A 24,558-nucleotide genomic window follows, 5' to 3' on the forward strand; every position below is an offset into this window, starting at 1 on the left:
ACCCAAGCAGTCGTTCCAGGTGCGACAGAGGTTTACCTGCATCTCCTCCAACCTCATCTATTGCATCCGCTGCTCTAGATGTCAGCAGATCTATATCGGTGAGACCAAGCTGAGGTTGGGCGATCATTTAGCCGAACACCTCCACTCGGTCCGCAATAACCAAGCTGACCTCCCGGTGGCTCAGCACTTCAACTCCCCCTCCCACTCCGTCTCCGACCTGTCTGTCCTGGGTCTCCTCCATGGCCACAGTGAGCAGCACCAGAAATTGGAGGAACAGCACCTCATATTCCTTGGGGAGTCTGCATCCTGGGGGCATGAACATCGAATTTTCCCAATTTTGTTAATCCTTGCTATCTCCTCCCCTTCCTTACTCCCCCTGCTGTCTCCTCCCATCCCCCAGCCTTCGGGCACTATCCCAAATCCTTTGTGTCCTGAAATATATTGATTTCTGCTTTGAATAACATGAGTGACTGAACCTCCACATGTCTCTAGGGTAGAGAATTCTCAAGTTACCCCTTCATCTCAATCCTAAATAGCCTATTCCAGTCGATTTTAAGATTGATCCCTGGTCAAGACTCCTCATGCTTTCTGTGTCTAGCCTCTCAAGCCCTGTACTTTGTAAGTTCCCTGATTCGTCCAAACTATAACATCTGCAGTTTTCAATCCTTACTCATGCTGGAAACCTATCATTGCTAGAATATTTGCTGGGTTATCTTTTCTTGGGTAATGAGTGAAAAATTATATAAAGCTCCATATACATTCACACCAAGATCACATATAAATGTGCTAAGATTTCCTTTAACTAAATGGAACTGTGCAGCACAGGAATAAGCCCTTCAGCCCACAGTGTCCATGCCAATAGACAATAGGTGCAGGAGTAGGCCATTCGGCCCTGCGAGCCAGCACCGCCATTTAATGTGACCATGGCTGATCATCCACAATCAGTACACCATTCCTGCCTTCTCCCCATATCCCCTGACTCCGCTATCTATAGGAGCCCTATCTAGCTCTCTCTTAAAAGTATCGCCGAAAACGGTGGCAAGTTAAACTAACGGTAATCTCCTCTACCTGAAAGTAACCCATATCCCTCCATTTATCCATGTACCTATCGGAAAACCTGTTAAATGCCACTATCGTGTCTCTCCATACCACGGTTAGCACCACATTCCAGGCACACATCTCTGTTTAAAACCTTACCCTGCTCATCTCCTTTAAATTTTGTCCCTCTCACCGATGCTAAAACTATGCCCTGTGGTCGTTGACTTTTCCAGTCTAGGAGAAAGGTCTGACTGGCACCCCAATCTATACCTTGCTTAATTGTATATATTTCTACCAGGTCTCCTCTCAGCCTACAGCATTCCAGAAAAAAAAATTAAAGTTTATCCAACCTCCCCTTGTAGCCAAAGCCTTCTAATCCTGGCAACATTATGGTATACCATTTCTGCACCATTTCCAAAGTGTCTATTTCTGCCCTGTAATGGGGTGACCAGAATTGCACACAATACTCAAATGTGTCCCAACCAAAGATTCATAAGGCTGCAGCATGACTTTCTGTTATACTCAAAGCCCTGATTGACAAAGGGAAGCAATCCAAAAGCCTTCTTTTCCACTATCTACTTATGTCACCATTTTCTGTGTGTCATGGACTTGGATCCTTTGATCCTTCTGTACGTCAATGTTGTTAATAGTCTTGCCATTAACTTCACTTTCCCCTTACATCCAACTTCCCAAAATGCAGCACCTCACATTTATTAATTATAGATATCATCTGCATAGTAAGTATGCAGATGATACCAAGATAGGGGGGGTTGTGGATAATGAAGAGGATTTCCAAAGTCTACAGAGTGATTTAGGCCATTTGGAAAAATGGGCTGAAAGATGGCAGATGGAGTTTAATGCTGATAAATGTGAGGTGCTACACCTTGGCAGGACAAATCAAAATAGGACGTACATCGTAAATGGTAGGTAATTGAAGAATACAGTTGAACAGAGGGATCTGGGTATATCCGTGCATAGTTCCTTGAAGGTGGAATCTCCCTCTCACCGATGCTAAAAACTAAGCTTTTGGTATGTAGCCTTTATAAATCAGTCTTGAGTATAGAAGCTGGATGTAATGTTAAAATTATACAAGGCATTGGTGCCAAATCTGGATATTTCTGTACAGGTTTCCTCGCCAAATTATAGGAAGGATGTCAACAAAATAGAGAGAGTACAGAGGAGATTTACTAGAATGTTGCCTGGGTTTCAGCAACTAAGTTACAGAGAAAGGTTGAACAAGTTAGGGCTTTATTCTTTGGAGTGCAGAAGGTTAAGGGGGGACCTGATAGAGGTCTTTAAAATGATGAGAGGGATAGACAGAGTTGATGTGGACAAGCTTTTACTTGAGAATAGGGTCCCAAACAAGAGGACATGACTTCATAAGGCTGGGACAGAAGTTTTAGGGGTATATGAGGGGGAACTTCTTTACGACAGAGGCAAGCGGTCCAATGAGCTCCCTTTGGAACTGGTGGACTTAGGTTCATTGGTATCTTTAAAAATAAATTGGATAGGCATATGGATCTGTAGGGAATGGTTGGTTATGGTACGAGTGCAGGCAGGTGGGACTAAGGGGAAAAAAATTTGTTCGGCATGGACTTGTAGGGCCGAGATGGCCTGTTTCCGTGCTGTAATTGTTATATGGTTATATGGTTATTTAAAATGCCAGAGTTACATTTATTAACAAAGCCTGTGTGTTTTGATTGCAGTTTGACCTGGATTCCATTTGGTCGTTTATCTTTGGTGTTCTTGCTTCAAGTGGGACGGTGGTTGCATCTATTCACACTGTGTGTTCAGAGTCTGCCTTTTTATTGTTGGGAATGCTGAGGAGTATGCTCAATCTTGTAAGTATATGAAATCCAAATTCAGCTTCATTAATTTTTTTAATATTTTTTTTAATTGCTTGGTATTTTAGCCGGGTTTCCTCTTGCATCCTTCAATACTGAATTTTACTGGTTTAATTGATTTAGCTTTCGTGCAATGCAAAATATAGGTGAAGCTTCATCCATTTGCATCAGAAAACACCCTAAATTTGGAGACATAACTATTTAATTGTAGCCCCGACTGAGATGTATGTTGATGAAATAAGATTCTGATTTTATGATCCATAATTTATCCAGGAAAGTTTAGTCTTGATTTTCTATTTCTATGAGTCAAAAATAGGCGGCTAACAGCTGAAAATAAATTGGATTCCGTTTCAGCTAGACCTCCGTCCATTTTCAATTGTGGCATTGTAAAAATGAAGAGATTCAGGTACATATTCATTTAATGCAATGTCGTTTTGCTTTCCTCAGTGTGCTGATCAGATGAAATTTCTAACATATCTTCATTTGAAATTGAGATCATCAATATTTAGGATTCAACTTCAATATATATTTAATATGTATTTAAAGGTTAAATAGATTGAGGCAATTCTAAATTATACGAAAGTTCTCTCGACCCATGCTTATCCAATTTGGTCATGTAAAAGATACTCCTTGTCTACCTGCATTAATCTACGGAAATATGAATCAAGCAAAGGACGCTTTTTTCAAAGGACACTGGGACAGTGAACTTAATTACACTTCTAAAATAAATGAATGACAGTTCACCCATGTATCTAGATGAACCCTAAATATAGCCAGCATTCCTAGTTGTTGCACATAACCAAATATATCTGTAAATTTTGGTATCTTTTCCTGGCATGCCAAAGGAGCACTAGCTTCATATGAAAGTTATTGTGCTAAACATATGCTGCATAATAAATCAAATTATCCTTGGAGCCTACTGGCCGGTCTTGATTTAAGCTTTTAAATCTTTTGTTGATTTAGAAGCTATCAAGCCAGTGATCAAACTGCATAGAGTGACTTAAATGATGACTTTAATGTATGAAAACTGATAAATGGATCATTTACTAATCTGTAATTCGTAGGGTGGTATATCGGTACTGGCGCTTTAACTGTTTACTGTCTAACAGTGATTTTAAAGGAACGGTCACCAAGTTTGCTTATGTCAAAAGATAGGTAGGTTTGAAAATTTTGAGGTGGACCAAGTGATGTTGATAGATTAAGAGAGTGAGCAGAAAGTAGGCGGAGATAAATGGAGACGGTAAAGGACTGCAGATTATGGTATCTGATGAGAAATGAAGAGTTAAATCAAATAAGCAAGAGATGGGTGCAATGGGGATAGGAGACCCATTGAGAGGAGTGTGTCCTTGATGGGCAAGTGGAGTAGGCAGGATGGGAAATAAACTGGGTGATGATGCTGGGGTGGGATTGGAAAGAATGCATGGGAGGACCTGGTTAGATTGGAAGGAGAGAGCAAGGAACGAAGGAGAGAGGGTTATCTGAAATTGGAGAATTCAGTATTCATGCTCAGGCAGAATATGAGATGCTATTGCTTTGGTCTACATTAGGTGGTGAATCTCTACTCTCCACAGAGGCAAAGGCCAGTTCAAATTAAGAGGCAGGTAGATTGCCTTTGTGTAAGGGGATCAGGGGGTATGGGAAGAAGAAGAATTGGAAAATGGATCCATGGCGTTGCACAGCCGAATGGAAACAATTAATTTTTAGTTTCTGAAGAATTTAATGGATTTGGTTCACACTAGAAACAATTAATTACCAGTTTCATTTTGCATCAACTCTACCAGCCATAAGTGCAAATGAGTTTGAATGTCTGCTGAAGCAACATAATTTTTTAACGCTGATCATACATTGCTTTCTAATTCTATTCCATTGCTGATATACTTTGTGTTTGCACAGGTATGTACCCTTGCAATGGATAACTGAGCTAGCTAGAAAAATAAGTGTAAGCAGCATATTCCCATTTGAATTGATCTTAAATCTGTGTAAAAAAAAATCAATTTACAGATGTTTAATATGTATAGGGAATTGTGATAGGAAAGATTCATTTTACAGAAAAGTTACTTTTCCTTGTGCATTAAATCTTTTATTTCTTCCTACAGCCCTGGCAATCTGAAGAGGAAGGCTCCTGGCTTAGAGAATATCCAGTTACTTTGATGCAGTTTTTCCGCTACCTGTACCACAATGTTCCAGATCTAGCACCACTTTGGACAAGCCCTGAATTCCTTTGTGCATTTGCAGCAACTGTCTTTCCCTTTAACATCAGGCCATATTCAGAAATGGTGTGTGTGTTTAATTTGTAGGAAAAATTGTCTTTCAAAATTCTGCAAAGTAAGAAATGAAGGGCTGGTGCGTTCAGAATAGTATTTTGATACAGAACCGTAGATATGTAGGGTCTATGGAAAGAAACCTTTTAGCCCAACTTGTTCATGCAGACCAAGATATCATTCTGGGCTAGTCTAATTTGCCTGCAATTTGCCCATATCCGTCCAAATACTTCCAATTTATATATATCTATCTAAATGTCTTGAAAATCATAACTGTATCTGCTTCACAGCTTCCCTAGGCAGCTCCTCCTAGATATCTGAGAGAAAAAATAGCCCCTGAGGTCGCTCTTAAATCTCTCCCCTCACACATTAAGCCAAAGCCATCTAGTTTTAGAATCCTCTACCCTGGGGAAAAAGACTGAGCGTACACTTTGTGATTTTGTATAGTTCGTTTAAAGATACAGCGTGGATACGCCCTTCGGCCTATTGAATTCATGAAAACCATTGATCACTGTTTACACTAGTTCCATGTTTAGAGATAAAGCTCGGAAACAGGCCCACCAAGTCTGCACCGACCAGCAATCCCCGCACATTTACACTATCCTACGCACACTAGGGACAATTGGTTACACTAATACCAAGCCAATTAACCTACAAATCTGGGAGACACAAAATGCTGGAGTAATTCAGCGGGACAGGCAGCATCTCTGGAGAGGAGGAATGGGTGACGTTTCGGGTCGAGATCCTTCTTCAGACTGAAACGTCACCCATTCCTTCTCTCCAGAGATGCTGAGTTACTCCAGCACTTTGTGTCTACCTTTGGTTTAAACCAGCATCTACAGCTCTTTCCAACACAACCTACAAACCTGTACATCTTTGGAGATGGGAGGAAACCAAAGACCTTGGAGGAAACCCACGCGGTCACGGGGAGAATGTCCAAACTCTGTACCCATTCCTTCTCTGTGGAACCCGTAGTCAGGATTGAACCCAGGTCTCTAGCGCTGTAAATCAGCAACTCTACCACTGTGCCACCCCATGTTGTCTCACTTTTTCACCCACTCCTGATATATTACGGATAATTTACAGGGCCCAATTAATCAATAAACTCACATGCCTTTGAGATGTGGGAAAAAGCGGAGCACTCAGAGGAAACCGTCATGGTGCAAATTCCACACAGACAGCACGTGCAATAACGTGCAAACTCCACACAGACAGCAGCCAAGATCAGAATAGAACCCGAGTCTCTGGTGCTATGAGGCAGCAGCTCTACCAGCTTCATCACTATCATTCACAGTCTAATAGGAGCTTTTCTGGTCCATGGAGTCTCTGTAGGCTCATCCCATCTTTCCCCCATTCATTTCTCCGTTGTATATTGATATTAACTCCCCCGAAGATCCTAAATGCATCCAACACACTTGGGGTACTTTACGATGGCCATTTAACCTCTGACCCACAAGCCTTTATGATGTCGGAGTTCCCTGGGGAAATGCACACAGCCACAGGGAAACGTTCACACAGGCAGTGCCGGAGGCCAGAATCGAATCTGGGACAGGCAATAACGTCAGCCTCCTATATTCCAAAGAATATAGTCTCAGCCAATCCCTATACGTTAAGTCCTGGTAACATCCCGTTAAATCTTTTCTGCATATTTTCCAACTTAATAACTATTCTTATTGCATGAAGACTAGAACTTTTCACAGTACTGCAAATGTGGTCTCACTGATGACCTGTACTGTTATATCATGATATCCCAAATTTTATACTCAATACCCGCCCCAAAGAAGCTTGCCAAGCACCTCCATCACAAGGCCTGGTAACATCCTGGTTAATTTGTTCTGCATCTTTTCCATCTTAATGACATTGTTCTTATAGCCTGAAGACCAGAACTGTACACAGTACTCCAAATGTCATCTCAGTAATGACTTGTACAGTTATATCATAATGTCCCAATTTTTATACTCAATACCCTTCCCAATGAAGCATGCCAAGCACCTCCACTCTGTTGTTAGTTTTCATTTGATACATTACAGTTGTCATTCTGTAATTGGTAGCATGATGTAGGGGAGAAAAACAGATCTGGATTATTAAAATGACTAGATAAAACATTAAAATGTACTTTGACAAAAGCAGAACTTTAATAATGACAACTTTATCTCCCTCTCAGCCTCCTCCACTTTCACCTAATTTAAGCTTCTTGGCATTTAATGAAGTACTAGGGATGGTTTGATAAATGGTGGGACAGGGACCATCATTCGGTTGCTCACGCTCTTTTCACTGGACACTGATGTCTGATTACGTTCTAGTTAATTCATCCTGAAGAGATTTCCTTCTTTGGATTCACAGATTGTATCTGTGGCCCAGTTTGTCAATTATTATTGATTTGAATTAGATTATTTTTGTTGAAACTTTAATTGCACTGTATGTAATTAATGTAATAAATATCCTGTTAAACAAAAATAGAATATGGTGGAATTAAGATAATTAACTGCCATTTTGATTTTACTACTTTGGGGATGTAAACTTTGCAGTGAATGTGATCATTAGCAAAGACACAGTATATTTTAAAAGGCAACATCTTGGTTGCTTAGGATGCATACATTTGTAAATTGATATAAATTTCCTCTGGTCTTTACCCAGGTGAGTGATCTTGATGATGAAATGGGCTCTCCTGCTGAAGAATTCAAGGCATTTGCTGGTGATACTGGCATGAACAGGAGCCAGTCAGAATATTGTAATGTGGGGGCTAAAACTTTCCTCACTAATCATCCTGCCAGAAAGCTTGTATTTGATTTCATGCGTGTCCTTGTGATTGAAAATCTGTGCCTTGCACCTGCAAGTAAACAAACTACTCTTATAGATATGCTTTTAGAGGTAAGTGTTGGTGAATCAAAAATAATAAATGTATAAATAAACCTTTTCCCCATTTGTTTGAGGGAAGAAACTCACTCTTTTCATCATGTTCTGAATTAAAGTGAAAATGATTCAAAATTGAATATGTATGTATAGACCTTTGATTACAAACAAGTTTACAAAGCTCCCGGTGTATTATATCCTATTTGAGAGTAAAGAACCTGGCAATATGATTCTGAAGTCAGAAGTTGGCACTAGTCCCATGCTGTTATTTAAAAGGTTTTTGCAGAGTTGACCAGAACAGCTAACCAGCAAGCACACATTTACACAAATCCTATACAAACCAATTTTATTCAGAAAGTTACAGAACTACAGAATGACAACATACAGCTCAATGGGACAAGCTTAGATGGGGCATCATGGTCGTCAAGGATGAGTTGGGTTGAAGAACCTGTTTCTGTGCTGTATGACTGTGACTCTATGACTCACATATATAATTGGGCAATTTGAGGCGTTTTTTTTGAGGGAGTTGACGAAGATCACATGAGGATCAGTGGTGGTGGACTTTGTATACATGGACTTTCGTAAAGTATTCAACAAGATCCCTCATATTCGGCTGATCAAGAAGATTAAGGCACATGAAATCCTCAGATCTGTTAGATTGGCCAGGATAATTTAGCAATCATAAAAGTTAGGATTGTTGAGGGGAGTTATTCATTGAGATCTGGGACCAGTGTTTCATATGATCAGTGCCAGGATCTATTTTGTTAGTGATACATATAAGTGATTTGGGCAAATAATTAAGTTCATTACTTGTTCATCAGTCTATGAAAGTAAACATGCAGGTACAGACGGCAGTGAAGAAAGCAAATGGCATGTTGGCCTTTATAACGAGGAATCAAGTATAGGAGCAAAGAGGTACTTCTGCAGTTGTACAGGGCCCTAGTGAGACCACACCTGGAGTATTGTGTACAGTTTTGGTCCACTAATTTGAGGAAGGACATTCGTGCTATTGAGAGAGTGCAGCGTGGGTTTACACGATTAATTCCTGGGATGGCGGGACTTTCATATGCTGAGAGAGTGGAGCGATTGGGTACATTCTATAAGCTGTGGAGTTTAGAAGGATGCGAGAGGATCTTATTGAAACATATAAGATTGTTATGGGTTTGGACACGCTAGAGGCAGGAAACGTGTTCACGATGTTGGGGGAGTCCAGAACCAGGGGCCACAGATATGAATAATGGGTAAGCCATTTAGAACGGAGACGAGGAAACACTTTTTCTCACAGAGAGTTGCGAATCTGTGGAATTCTCTGCCTCAGAGGGCGGTGGAGGCAGGTTCTCTGGATGCTTTCAAGAGAGAGCTAGATAGGGCTCTTAAAGATAGCGGAGTCAGGGGATATGGGGGGAAGGCAGGAACGGGGTACTGATAGGGGATGATCAGCCAAGTTCACATTGAATAGCGGTGCTGGCTCGAAGGGCCGAATGGCCTACTGCTGCACCTATTGTCTAATGTCTATTGTCTAAAATTGGTTGGCAGACAGGAAGCAAAGAGTAGGAGTGAACTGGTCCTTTTCAGAATGGTAGGCAGTGGCGAGTGGAGTGCCACAAGGCTCGGTGTTGGGGCCGCAACTGTTTACCATATATATTAATGATTTGGGAGAGGGAATTAGGAGCAGCACTAGCAAGTTTGTGGATGACACAAAGCTGGGCGGCAGTGTGAACTGTGAAGAGGATATTAGGAGGTTGCAGGGTGACCTGGATAGTTTGTGAGTGGGCAGATGCGTGGCAGATGCAGTATAATATAGATAAATGTGAGGTTATCCACTTTGGCGGCAAAAACAAGGGGGCAGATTATTATCTCAAGGGGGTTAGGTTAGGTAAGGGGGAGGTGCAGCGAGACCTGGGTGTCCTTGTACACCAGTCACTGAAAGTTGACGTGCAGGTACTGCAGGCAGTGAAGAAAGCTAATGGAATGTTGGCCTTCATAACAAAAGGATTTCAGTTTCGGAGTAAAGAGGTTCTTCTGCAGTTGTATAGGGCTCTGGTAAGACCACATCTGGAGTATTGTGTACAGTTTTGTTCTCCTAATTTGAGGAAGGACATCTTTGTGATTGAGGCAGTGCAGTGTAAGTTCACGAGATTGATCCCTGGGGTGGCGGGACTGTATTATGAGGAAAGATTGAAAAGACTAGGCTTGTATTCACTGGAGTTTAGAAGGATGAGGGGGATTTTTCTTATAGAAACATAAAATTATGAAAAGGACTGGACAAGCTAGATGCAGGAAAAATGTTCCCAGTGTTAGGCAAGTCCAGAACCAGGGGACACAGTCTTAGAATAAAGGGGAGGCTATTTAAGACTGAGGTGAGAAAAAACTTTTTCACCCAGAGAGTTGTGAATTTGTGAAATTCCCTGCCACAGAGGGCAGTGGAGGCCAAATCACTGGATGAAATTAATAGAGAGTTATATAGAGCTCTAGGGGCTAGTGGAATCGAGGGATATGGGGAGAAGGCAGGCATGGGTTATTGATTGGGGACGATCAGCCATGATCACAATGAATGACGGTGCTGGCTCGAAGGGTTGAATGGCCTCCTGTACCTGTTTTCTATGTTAATTGGTATGTTTGCAGAATGTATGTGCATTTATGTAGTTGTGGATAGAGAGGAAGGTTGCCAAATGATTCAGTATGTATAGAAAAACATGCACAAGTAAATCAAATTTCAATACAGCTCGTTAATCTTAATTTAATAACTAATGTAAATTTGTTTCATATTTCGGTCATATTGGTACATTTCTAGTATTGTGAATTTTGCTCATGAATGATGTGCTTCAGAATCTAGTTATTTTTTCAACTAATTTCTCCAGTGGATTAGTATTGCTAAATATATTTTGAAGTTCTTTCCAAAGATAAGTTTTAAAGAAAATTCCCTTTAATCACGAAGATTATAAAAGTAAACCAGTTGTTTATATTTATTTGCTTGCTTCAGCTGCCAACTATTAAGACATATCTATGCAGACTATGATTCAGAAACACCCACAGAACCTTTGGCTAACACAAATGATAAACAGGAAGAAAATTATGGAACTGCAGGTGAAATAAAACTAAAAATTCAGGAAACCCTTAGAAGGTTAGGTAGCATTGGTGATGAAAGAAACAGATTTAAGATTGGCGGTCAATACATTTCATTTGTTTTCATAATTTGCTTGACTGCATTATTGGATCAAAAAATAAATGATTATTTTTGTTTCTAACCAACCACAACTTTAGAATTGCATTTTAACTTTCCAATTAATGTGCTATTACCTAGGAATCTATAGTAGGTGCATGTTTTTATTCTTGGCCATGATTGCAACATGTTGTATTAGAAAATAAAAATTATGTCACACGAATGTGTCTTTTGACAAGATAATAATAGATCATGTTTTTGGTATCATTTTCTTTTCAAGGCATCGCCTGATCGATCAACACGAGCTCAGCAAAAAGAATTTCAAACTTGTATCTTGGACAGTGTAATGGACCACTTATTGGCAGCGGATGTTTTGTTAGGTAGGTTCAGTATAGTTATTTTTGCCAGAATCTGTGGAAGAGTAATTTTCTAAATTTTGTGAGTTCCAATTAAAATACAGTGAAAGTCTAAAATATGAATTACTGTGAGTTATGTGATACCATTCTTTCATATTATAAATGAAAATGGCAAATTATGTATTTGTTCGCCAGTTACATCTTGGCAAAATGTAGATTCCTTTTAATCAATAGTTTCCAACCAATAGATGTTAGTAACAAGATTAAAACCAACATGTTAAATGATTCCAAAGATTCTGTTGCTGAATGTAAAAAAAGATGTTGAAAGCAAAATAGTGGCCCGTTTAACGTGTTAGCAGCATATTGGTTAATTTATATAGATGTGGGTTTTTTATTTTATAGTATTGAGTGATTTCTCTCATATCTGAGCAAAACAGCATGTTTAGGCATCTAGCTGAAGAACTATTAACACACAGCATAGGAAGGACCATTTTCAGCAAACAGTTCTTGAGCAATTTTCTGAAGTTTGCAATCAATTTAAACTCTGGGAAGAAATACAGATGGGAGTTTTTTATACATAATTTTTAATTTGGAGCAAGCTGATTTTCATTATATGGTGAGTTTTGACAATCAGACTCTGATTTTGACGTTAATGGCTCCTTAGTACTGCAAAATTATTTAAATTACAAATTTAGAACATCTCTCAAAGTAATTATTCTACTGTTACTGGAAATTCTTTTTTCCATCATCATTATAATTCTTATCAAACACTGTTCTGAAATTTTCAATTAGCATAAAGTGGTGCCTATTTGATTAAAAAATGAACAAAGGAAAATATCCAGCAGTGTTAATGTTCTTATTATGGAGAATTTATTCCAGAATGTCATGATATAGCATCAAGAGTGCTTAATTGTCATATGTACCCAAACAGAACAATGAAATTCTTACTTGCAGCAAAGTCTGTAAAAACAGAACTCAATAGATAACAATAGAACAAAAATATATATGATTTTTTTAAACAAATATTAGTGTAAACAAAAGCCAGAAGTCCCTAGTGCAATCAAGGCAGTTTGTAGTTCAAAGTTTAATTGGTGTTTATTGTATTAAATAGCATCATGGTTGCTTTGTTGGGAAGAAGTTGTTCCTGATCCCGGAGGTCACCGTTTTCAAACTCCTGTAACAACTTCCTGATAGCAGGAGTGAAATGAGAGTGTGAACAGGATGGTGTGGGTCTTTGATAATGCTGGCTGCCTTTTTGAGGCATTGCCTCCAATTGATCTTTTTGATGGGGGGAAGGTCAGAACCTGTGATGTGGGTGTCCCCCACTTTTTGTTATCTCCTGGGCATTCTAGTTGTGATCATATCACAATGTAGTTTTACAGTGCGGCGATTCTATAAAATCTGGTAATTACGAGCAAAATTCGCTCAATAAATTGTTATAAACAAATTATTTGACTTTTTTTATGAACAATTGATGCAACTATGTTAAAATCTGCAAGAAATAATGCTAGATAAAGCATATGTTATTACTACTAGCTGTATAATTGTTTTTTTAATATAAGTTAATTCTACAAATTAACATTACTATTGGTATTTTCATAACTATTTCAGGTGAAGATTCAACGTTGCCTATTGCTAGTGGAGGAAGTTACAGTATATTAGTGAACAATGTATTTTACTTAACACAAAGACTTGTGGATAAGCTTTGGCAAGGCATCTTCAGCAAAGAATCAAAACTTGTTGTTGACTTCATTATTCAGTTGATAGGACAAGTAAGTGGATATTACCCATTAACCTCAAATTAATTTTATTTTTTAGTACATTAGGATTAAGCTAATTAACTTTAAATGTGGAAATTAAAAGGAAAACTAACAAATGTTGACAATGCACAAGTGATACTGTTATTTGATAACAGCTCATAATTTGCTTGCAAAATACTGTAATGAAGATTCATGCCATTAATCAGTCTGTACATGCAGAAAATCTTATATTTTTGTATTAATATAGAACCACACATTTTCCCACAAGTAATTCACCAACAATAGCAAGTGGGCAAGGAGCATATTGAAGATCTCCCCAAGCAAGAGTGCCTTTGATGCAAGTGTCTAAGCAGATTTTCAGATGTTTTTAAACCATTTAGACCATTAAATCATTAAATTTCATTGGTTAAGGAAATGGATCGTTGGTCCTAACATTACCTAGTTTCCACATGTTCTGTTAAACCAAAATATTACCATCTCATACTTCAAGCAGTTTGCAGTGCAAAAATAGATAAAGCAGATTAGTGAAGAACAAAATGCATGAAGCCTATTGCATGGTGCCCATAATCTGAGGTAGGGTTAATAGTTTTGTAAAGATGTTTCAAAGCAACTTTACATTTTGAGTTCCAAAGAAAGGATTATACTTGAACTCTTAACATGAGAACAAAATATTGTCATATTTGTTCCCAAAGTATTAAAAAGTCCAAATGCTTGAAATATGTAATTAAAACAAACACTGGAAATATTCGGCTGGTCAGACTTGTGGAGAGAGAGAGAGTTAATATTTCGGGTTGATAACTTTCCATTAGAACTGTTAACAGTCAACTCTGCTTCTCTCTCCATGAGTACTGAATATTCCATTTAATTTTAATTTTTGCCTTTGTATTTGGCATTTTGTTCACCATTTCCATGAATTTTTAATTCAACATCATTTTGCAAACAAATTGTGCAATATTCTCTCAGAAGCTGATATCATTGTTGTACATTCCCATCATTTGTTATTTTCCTTTCTCAGTTCTACATTTAAAGTTAATCATCTTAATTTATTTCACTGCTGTCATTATTCTAACTATTACTGAAATGTTCCTACTGTTTAAATGACTGAGGCAACAATCAAAATGAAATCTTGTTTCTTCTCCTTAAATGGGAAATTAGAACATCTTGAACTTGAGGTGGTACAGCATTTTAAAGGAGGTGCTTTATAAATGCTAAAAATAAGATTTAATTTCACTTCAAACTATTTGCATTATCGTATTTGATGGTAGTCTGATGTGACAAGTAACATTTATGCACAAAACTGCTCGCCAATTATACCTCCAACTACAGAGAGCTGCCCTGCACTTAATATTTACCAAGGTTATCAGCCAAATCTTCCAGTATCAACATCAGACCAGTCACAATTATTCAGGAATTCAAGTGGACTAGCCACTTAAAGATTTGTGACAAGAGCAATGGCTGGCTATCCTCTGGTAAGTGAATAATCTCAACACCTCAAGCGAGTGAGAACTAGGCTGATTACAGAAAATTCAGAGGGGAAGCAAAACCGGAAATATGGTGACAAAATGAGATCAGGAGAAAAAACTGGCAGCAAACTTTACGGTTATCCTACAAACATCTAAAATAGGAAAGTGGAGAAATGGAACCATATAGAGACCGAAGGGGAAGTTTACTAATGGTAGCAGAGAGCACAGATGAAGCACCAAATAAGTACTTTACTTTAATCTTCTCAACTCTGAATGTTACTGCTGGGACAAAAGAAAATGGAATTGAGATCCGAGATTAACATTGGTAATGTTCCCAGCTGAAATTTCACTGGTAAACCATCTCATCCAGATGAGAACCATTCTAGGTAGCAGAGAGGTATAAGGGAGGAAATTGTAGCGACGTTGGCCATATCTTCCAAATATCAAAAAACAAACTGCTTCAGGCTGAAGGAAGGTCCCAACCCAAAACCTGCAGATGCTGCCTGACTCATTGAGATTCTCCAGCAGTTTTTTTTGTTCATGATTCCAGCATCTGCAATTTGTGGTGTCTCCATCTTCCAAACATCCACGGGTCAGAGATAGTGCCCAAAAACTGAAAAATTGTGCAAAAAGAGGCATGAAAGATAAAAATGCAATAACTGCAGATGAGTCAATTTAACCCTGGTGATGGAGAAAGTTCTAAAAAGAATAACCTGGGGCTGGGGCTGAATTACTTGTCACTTTGATAGGTGTGTATTGTCCGGGAAATCTAGCATAGATTTATTAAAGATAAATTGTGTCTAACTTGTTGAGCATTTTTTGATGGAAAGGTCAATGAGGGAAATGCAGGTGACACACAGTTAAAGGTGAATGGTTTAAGAACTAAATAATATCCAAGTTTGCGGATGACACAAAGCTGGGTGGCAGTGTGAGCTGCGATGAGGCTGCAGGGTGACGTGGATAGGTTGGGTGAGTGGGCAGATGCATGGCAGATGCAGTATAATGTGGATAAATGTGAGGTTATCAACTTTTGCAGATTATTATTGTCAGATTAGGAAAAGGGGAGGTGCAACGAGACCTGGGTATGCTTGTACATCAGTCACTGAAAGTAAACATATAGGTACAGCAGGCAGTGAAGAAAGCTAATGGCATGTTGGCCTTCATTGCGAGAGGATTTGAGTTTAGGAGCAAGGAGGTCCTACTGCAGTTGTACAGGGCCTTGGTGAGACCACACCTTGAGTATTGTGTGCATTTCTGGTCTCTTAATTTGAGGAAGTACATTATTGCTAATGAGGGATTGCAGCGTAAGTTAACCAGGTTTATTCCCGGGATGGCGGGACTGCCATATGATGAAAGAATGGGTCGACTGGGCTTGTATTCAATGGAATTTAGAAGGATAAGGAGCTCTTATAGAAACATATACAATTCTTAAAGGATTGGACAGGCTAGATGCAGAAAAAATGTTCCTGATGTTAGGGGAGTCCAGAACCAGGGGTCACAGTTGAAGAATAAGGGGTAGGCCATTTAGGACTGAGATGAGGAAAAACTTCTTCACCCAGAGAGTTGTAAAGCTGTGGAATTCTCTACCACAGAAGGCAGTGGAGGCCAATTCACTCGATGTTTTCAAGAGTGAGTCAGAGTTAGTTCTTCGGGCTAAAGGAATTAAGGAAAAAGCAGGAACGGGGTACTGATTTTAGATGATCAGTCATGATCATATTAAATGGCAGTGCTGGCTCGAAAGGCCGAATGGCCTACTCCTATTTCTATTGTTCTATGTTTCTTTAGTTCTATGTTTCAATTAGATTGTTCCAACATAAAGCCAGTATGGATTTGAGGCCAAAAGACCATCTGTTTTGTATCTATTCTTTGATTCTGTGAAAATATTGGCATTACGAGGATTCAGCTATTCGTAATTGCAATGCACTGTGGTCTGATGCATTTAGAACAACATATCCGTCAGTTCTCTGAATCCTAGAACTCAACTTCGTGTCCAGAAGTGGAAATTAGTTTTAATGGGATTGCCCATCATTACATTGGGGAATTGGTTTACTGGTCCTGTACTAGGTAATGTTTAGAATAGGATCTGAGATATGATTTGTTCAATGGAGATTTGTACATTTATAAGGCAAAGGAGAAAGTAGGTTACTACTTTAAATTTGTTATGATTTATTCTCTGTTATGTGTTTTAGTTAATTATTTATAATAAATCACTTGAATTTTTAATTATTCACTTTTAACAGTTCTTAAATAACTGCCAAAGTCATTTAAAAGCTTTTAAAATAATCAAGGTTTTGATACCTGACAGAGGTATGCCTCAGCTCAGGCCACCAATTATCTCAAGGCAAAATAAAAATAAGACAACATATTTTGAGAAAATGGAAGATGAAACAAGGGAGGATTTCAAGAGGAATTGCAGACATACCTGAATTGTGTTTATGCACTCATATACGCATGTTAATCCGCGATTTGCTCTGCACAGCTCAAATTCTTCGGGCATCCAATTAATATATAAAGAATTCATTTATGACCCATCAGTTAAAAATGTTCAATTACATTTTTATTCTATTTATTTTAAAAGCTTGTGTGCCTCCACATCCAGGAAAATAAAAATCATGTTCATAAATGTATACGTTATAGGAGCAGAATTAGGCCATTCGGCCATCAAATCTACTCTGCCTTTCAATCAGGCTGATCTACCCCATTCACCTGCATTCTCCCCATAAGCCCTGACACCTGGGAGTGTGGAATAATTTAATCCAGAAACCTTTACATCAATTTTGTTAAATTAGTATTTTTAAACCAGTTGTATTTATTCATTTTCTGAGTCTAGACGTTGAGAGTAAGGCTTGCATTTAATGTACTTCTTTAAAGGCTCTCACAAAGGTGTTGAAACAGAAGACATGTCTGTTTCTTTTTATTATTACTTCAATTTTCTTTTGGATTTCTATATTCATACTTAGTATGGAACAGACTGAAGTAAACATGACATGCTAAGTACATAATGATAGTGTACTGCTCTGACAGCTGGGTGATCATAGCCTTCTTCCAGTGGTTTTTTATTCACTAATATTGGTCTTTGTTTCCATCTAGTCAAAACGAAGGTCCCAAGGACTGTCTCTGGATCCTATTTATCACTGCCTTAATCGAGCCATACTATGTCAACTATCAAGACCGCATAAGACTGTTCCACAGCAAGTTTCCCTTTTAGACTCTTTAAGAATCCTGACGGTAAACCGTACTCTTATCCTTGGACCTGGAAATCATGATCAAGAATTCATTGGCTCCCTGGCTCACAGCTTACTTAGCCTCTACACTGGAAGGTATGTCTTTAGAATTTAATTTTGATGGCATACTCGCAATATGGCAACTCAAAGATTTAATATTGCTCCAACATTAGTTCAAGTATTTCGCAAAAAAAAACTTTAAGCTTTGATCAGTGATGAGAAATTAATCGGTGACACATTGGTAGAGTTGCTGCCTTAAAGCACTTACAGTGCCAGAGACCCAGGTTCGATCCCGACTACGGGTGCTGTCAGTATGGAGTTTATACGTTCTCCTGGTGACCGCGTGGGTTTTCTCCGGGATCTTTGGTTTCCTTCCACAGTCCAAAGACGTTCAGATTTGTTGGTTAATTGGCTTGGTATAAATCTAAAATTGTCCCTAGTGTGTGTAAGATAGTAGTAACTAGACTAAGTGGAACCTGTTGGGTCCTAGTCACACGGGAGGCCTGGTACCCCAAAGCAACCCGTTCTCCCAACGCAATATTCCACCACACACCCATAGCCCCTAACTGCGCAGGCACGACTCATTTCACCTCATCCCCCAGCAGTCCCTCCCCCTCCTCTTCATGTGTGGGAGGAGGGGAGGGGGGGATGTGGTGTGTGGGGAGGGGATGTGAGTGAGCGGGGGAGGGGTGTGGGCATGGGGAGGGGTATGGGGAGGTGTGTGAGCGGGATATGGGGTTGAGGGGTGTGAGGGTGGGGCGGAGTGGAATGAGGACAGGGGAGGTGTGTGAGGGCGGGGGTGGGGGGGGGGGGTAGTGTAGTGTCGGAGGGGAGGGGTATGAAGGTGGAGGGGTTGTGGGCGGGGAGGAGGGGGGAGAGTGCTCGGAGAAAAGACGGGGGAAGGGGGAGGGGGGATGTCACGGGGAAGGGGGGCAGGAGCCAGCGAGGGGGACCAAAACAGAATGGGCTTGGAATTGGCATTGCGATGGGGACTCACAGCGGGCGCTGGTCGCGGGTCATTCTCCTCCGCCGGGATCAGAGTCTACGCTTTCTATTTGGCGACATCTCCGACTCCGCGCCGGGCTGGGCTGCTTCCGATCCCTCCGAAATTGTGTCCGGTTGGAGACCTCCGCTGGCCATCCAGAGTGTCCCTCAGTTCCAGTAAAGACGCGATGGGGCAGGAAGGGGCAGACTGTCCCACGGAATGACAGGAGAAGAGACTATTCCGCGCAGCGCTGACTGGCAGGAGAGGAGATCGATCTGCCCATGCGCGGTTTTTAAACCTTGCTAACTTTTACAATAGACCACCGATTCCGATCTTTGTGCACTCGCTGCACAGGAGAACGGTGAGTGAGCTGGCGAAAAATCGTAGCGTTATCGGGACTAGAGACGGAAATTAGCTACTGATTGGCTACAATCTCGCATATTTACATGCAAAATGTTAAATAATATGCACTGTCCCTATAAACAAAACATTTATTATTATTATTATTATTTTTGCTCAAATTAAAAAAACGCTCAAACCGGAAGATATCAAGATCAAGTTTTAGTTATTTATATATGGATGGATGGATGGATGGATGGGGGTATGTATGTATGTGCAGGGATTGCTGGTCAGTGCGGACTCGGTGGTCCATAGGGCATGTTTCCGCACTGTATCTCTAAACTGAATCTATTACCAGTGTTTTGTAACAAACATGTTGGACCAATGTTTCATGGAGCTGATCTGCTCTAAACCTGGCTCGATTGGAAAGATTGATCCTGCCTGTCTTGCACACTTGAGCTGAGCAGCAATAGGACTCTGGTAGTGTAGCACTGAGCACTGAGCCCTGGGCCCAGATCATCCGAGGCAGAATTTGTGATTTCTTCCCAAGTTATCCCTGTTGACCATGATGCCTATGTAAACTAATTATATTTTCCTGGATCCCTCTGTCTTTCCTATCTAAGTATCTGTCTAAGTGCATTGTAAGCATAATAGTACGTGCCTAAATGCCATTCGGGATCCCATTCTGACATCATTGTAACGCAGCTGACGGGCAAGGCAAGTAGAAAAGTCATTTAAAATGTGATTTTTGTAAAGTTTAAAATGTCAATAACTTGAAAATATACCATCAATCTGAACAAAACTTGTTTCATCACAGGACAATGGCGAGTAAGGTGGGCCAAAAATTGTAGCGTTATTGTGTACCGTTTTGGCGGGGCTTTGAGATATCATGCACATGCACGCATACAAACAAACAAGATGAGAGTTTTAGTAATTACTAGACCGTTAGGGTCCCGTCCCCTCAATGCGCGGTTGCAGCTAGAGATGGAGGAGGTAGAGATAGAAGTTAGGGAGATAGATGGCACAGAGAGAGAGGGCAGAGAGAGAGAGGGGGGTAGAGAGAGAGAGGGCGGCAGAGAGAGAGAGAGAGGGCGGCAGCGAGAGAGGTAAGAGAGAGAGAGAGGGCTGAGAGAGAGAAGACGGAGAGAGAGGGCAGCGAGAGAGGACAGAGAGAGGGCAGAGAGAGGACAGGGGCATAGTTTGGAGACCCCTGGTATACAGAGTCACCGGTTTGGCACCATTTCCAATTCTCAGTTGTAAGTGCAGAGGTCTTGACCTGACCATGAAGGTCTGTTTCTGGGGGGGGGGGGGGGGGGGGGGGGGGGGGGGGGGGTGTAGTGTGAGGGCAGGGAGAGAGAGAGAGAGAGAGGCCAGAGAGAGATGAGCAGAGAAGGGCAGAGAAAGAGAGAGAGGCAAAGACAGAGAGAGGGCAGAGACAGGGAGACTACTGGCGGGCGTGGGGCGGCTTCTTTTTGGCCCCAGTCACGGCCCCATCCCAAACCCTGGGTTTGGCCCTCGCTCCAGGCTCTGCTCCAGCCCGGGCAGCAGCCTCCCCACCAGGCGCTGGGCAGCGGACATGGACTCGAGGGAGGCCACGGGCGGGCATCGACCCGAGGACCCCGAGCGGGCGTCGAGCCAGACTTGGCCCGCGGCAGCAGCCTCCCCACTAGGAGCCGGACCCGAGTGAGGCCGCGGCTGGTGGAGTCTCTAAGTGAAAAACGGAAGTCTTTTAAGAACAATAAAAAGCAATGTTAATGTATTAACATTTTCGAAGTATTATTGAAACAGTAAGCACAAAAATAAATCAACAGCGAAGTCTTTTGAAAGCTGTCAAAAATCTGTCAAAAACCGCAAAGTAAAAAACCGCAGGGTTAAACTTTTAAAATTGTAAAGAAATTCGGACTATAAAGTGATAAACCAGGAAGTCTTTTAATAAATGTAATATTGAAGTGAAAAACAGGGAATTCTTGTAACAACAATAAAACCAATGTAAGAAAATAGCGAGGTATTTAAAAAAAAATTTAAATAGCGAAAAACCGCTAAGTCTTTGAAAATAAATGTTATCTTTAAGAATTAGTACAATTAAGTGAAAAACCGGGAAGTCTTTTAAGAACAATAAAAGCAATATAAACAAAAAAAAATGAAGATCAATCGGTCAAAAATTGCGTTCATATTTAAAGAAGTGGAAGTCAGCATGAAGCATCATTCATCAAAGTGAGAATGACCGTTGGGGAGGTGGTGAAGCATTTGAAGAATGTTCTGCAAATGCTGCCCTATTGAAATGGGAAAAATGTCGGCGTTTTTGGAAGGGAGCCGGGCGGGAGCAGCCGTAATGCTCGCTGGCCAGAGGAGGCGAAAAAATGAGTGGGGTTGGGGGGGGGGGGGGGGGGGGAAAGGATTTTACTAAAAATGTGTGCCGAAAAATGACTAAATTTAATGAGTGGATGAGCGAATGTAAAGGTGAAATCGCTAGCGAAATGGTAAAAATCTCGGCGTTTTTGCGTGTGGTTTTGGCGGTGTAACGAATCAAAGGGCAAAAATATGAGGGCAGAAATAAATATGAATACACACACAGTTTTAAAAGTATATAGATATAGATAGATGTTAGCACATAAATATATATATTTATTAAAAGTTGGCAATTGTCACAAATGAGAAAAATTGAGTTTAAAATGTATTTCAGATTAAATAACTTTCCAGTTTTTGGAGAATCCACAGTAAGATAATGCATGGAATTACAGCAGTATTCCATGCATTGTAAACTGCAAAATTGGTACATTGGTAAACTGTATTTTAAACTAAAATGATCAGTTTAGTGATGGCCATGTATACTCAAGAAAATCCAATGGAACTTTGGAAAATAAAATACATAATCTTTGGTTCGGCCTACTCCTGCCTTCCAAAAATTATTCATGCCTTACTTTTTTTTAAATGGTGATTTTTTTTAATGACATGAGCAATTGAATCTATGAATTTGATTTTTTTATTTGCTGGATTTAAGTTCAACAATGTCAGAATGGCCATCTGTGCTTCTTAGGATGACATAACAGAAGTGATAGGAGTAGTATTAGGCCTTTCGGCCCATCAAGTCTATTCCACCATACAATCATGGCTGATCTATCTCTCCGTCCCTCCTTCTGCCTTGTCCCCAGAACGTCAGACCCCTTAATGGAGGTTGTAGGAAATATAATGGAATCCCTGCCAAAAGAAAAAAAGGAAGAACATCTCCAAACAAACAATAGTGATTAGTCAGCAAGTATTTTAAAAGAGTAAATCCTGCCATATCAACTTGTGGAAGTTATAGAGTGAATAACCAATGTCTATGCAGTTTATCAAATCTTTTGACGTAACAAAAAACTTTTCCCTGTACCTCGGTACACGTGACAATAAACTGAACTGGACTACCTCGTATTAACTCATAATGGACTAATGAACAAAGTCAGAATGTGATGGCAATAGCAAACTGCAATGCTAGGTGGCTTCAGAACAGAAAACAGAATGTCTATCCACAGAAGGTGGGAATTAGTGAAGTATTATCATTGGAAATACTGCTGGTCACTGTTTGCATCATGATTTACACTCTGGAATTTGCAAATTTTCAGATTACACCAATTTGGGCTGATTGTCAATACTGAGTACAATTACCACAATTTATATACAAGTATACTTGTAGAATAGGTGTAAATGTCAACACAGTTGATTAAGTAGTGCACTTTGGTAAAACGAATAGAGAGATTATATTACTTGGAAAAGGGCAATCTAGTCAGTGGCTTATTGTGACTTGTGATACTTGAGCTCCTTTCAAACATTTATAAGCTCCTCACCATGAGATATAAAGGTCCCACCCCACCCACCCTTACCGGTCGGTTATCCTTGGTTCTGAAAACTCGTGCTTACGTTTTCTGCTGACTAAAATTACCTACAACTACCTCGACTACCCATAACTACATGGCGACCCCACTACAACTGCATCTACAACTACAGGATTATCGATTTTCTCCATGGCGACCAATTTTTGGTCACATAAAAATTTTCAACGTTGAAAAATTTGCGGCGACCATACTGAGGCCACGACTAGTTCCCAGAATGCGGGAACTCCTCGCGACCATGAAGGAGACTCACCAGAGACCACCAGCGAACATGTGGCGACCATGAGGCGAGCTCAGAGTCTCCTGCACTCGCCTAAAAAGTCGCCTAAGTGGGACAGGCCCTTAAATATCTCTTCCACATCATCTTATCAAACTCAATCTCATTTGTCATCTTGACAATGGCGATTTTTACATTTACATTCCAGGAAATTGTGCATACACTCTGGGCTTTTTTTTTTTCCGTACACCATTTCACAAGTGTTATGATATCCTATGAAGCACTGATGGCCATCTTGATATTGTGCATATGGATGGTCCCATTGATGAAGTACAGCAAATCAAATGAGCTTCTGCAGATCTTTCCAAACTTGTCACCTGCAAAGGCATCAGGCTTGTGGGGATGTCGCCATTTCTAAGTCCCCCTCCATGTCATGCAACTTTTTAAGTTATAATTATGTCATCCTTCCTTTGTTGTGGGGTTAGAATTTTGCAAGTGTGTACCAAATATTCTTTATGAGGACTGCAGTGGTTTGTCCTCACTTGCTCAAAGGCTATCAAGGGAGTACATTAAATGTTATCCTGCCACCAATGCTGAATACTCTTTCTCTATAATATCACCTGCATCTATCCTGCTTTCACTTTTTTCTGCTGAAGCCTTCTTTTGCTTTTGTTATCTCTAGGGGACAGGTATTTCATTGTTTCCGTGACTAATTGTATCCCTTTTATCTTCAAGCAAAACAGCCAATGTTCTGCTCGCCTTTTCTTTCATTCTTTTACTTTCTCTCTTCAAATATTATGATAACTTTAAATGAAATATCAGATGAGGGCTGCTTTGGGGGGTTACATTTTCAATGCTACAATTGACATGGTTAAATTGTGACTAGTTGAATGGATGGTGAAAATATGTGGATCTTGCAGGTTTGTTCATTTTTATGGTTGAAATGGTCTTTTTTTTGCAATGCTTCTTTGATATATATTGATTATTGAATATATTGATATGTATTTCACAGGAACTGTTTCTGCATTTGCATTGTTATTGTGATTTTTTTTTAATCTTGCAGTAGCCTCGAAGGGTTTGGTCTAGAAGCAGAAGCCAGAATGACAACATGGCACATCATGATACCTTCTGATCTAGAACCAGATGGAAGTCATAGCCAAGATATTAGTGAAGGTAAATTAGAAAT

The 24,558-nt window shown here is 40.1% G+C and overlaps 1 protein-coding gene across 1 annotated transcript in view; it reads left to right on the forward strand.

Annotated features, from left to right (window-relative positions):
• wdfy3 (WD repeat and FYVE domain containing 3) overlaps nucleotides 1-24,558 on the forward strand; it is a 287,240-nt gene that overhangs the window by 183,274 nt on the left and 79,408 nt on the right. The window contains exons 35-41 of the mRNA XM_055664858.1: nucleotides 2,745-2,879; nucleotides 4,979-5,158; nucleotides 7,781-8,014; nucleotides 11,440-11,539; nucleotides 13,127-13,287; nucleotides 17,829-18,058; nucleotides 24,436-24,545. Of these exons, the coding sequence (XP_055520833.1) occupies nucleotides 2,745-2,879; nucleotides 4,979-5,158; nucleotides 7,781-8,014; nucleotides 11,440-11,539; nucleotides 13,127-13,287; nucleotides 17,829-18,058; nucleotides 24,436-24,545 (1,150 nt within the window). The remainder of the gene's footprint in view (nucleotides 1-2,744; nucleotides 2,880-4,978; nucleotides 5,159-7,780; nucleotides 8,015-11,439; nucleotides 11,540-13,126; nucleotides 13,288-17,828; nucleotides 18,059-24,435; nucleotides 24,546-24,558) is intronic.

The sequence above is a fragment of the Leucoraja erinacea genome, chromosome 1, assembly GCF_028641065.1.
Source record: "Leucoraja erinacea ecotype New England chromosome 1, Leri_hhj_1, whole genome shotgun sequence".
Taxonomy (NCBI): Eukaryota; Metazoa; Chordata; class Chondrichthyes; order Rajiformes; family Rajidae; genus Leucoraja; species Leucoraja erinaceus.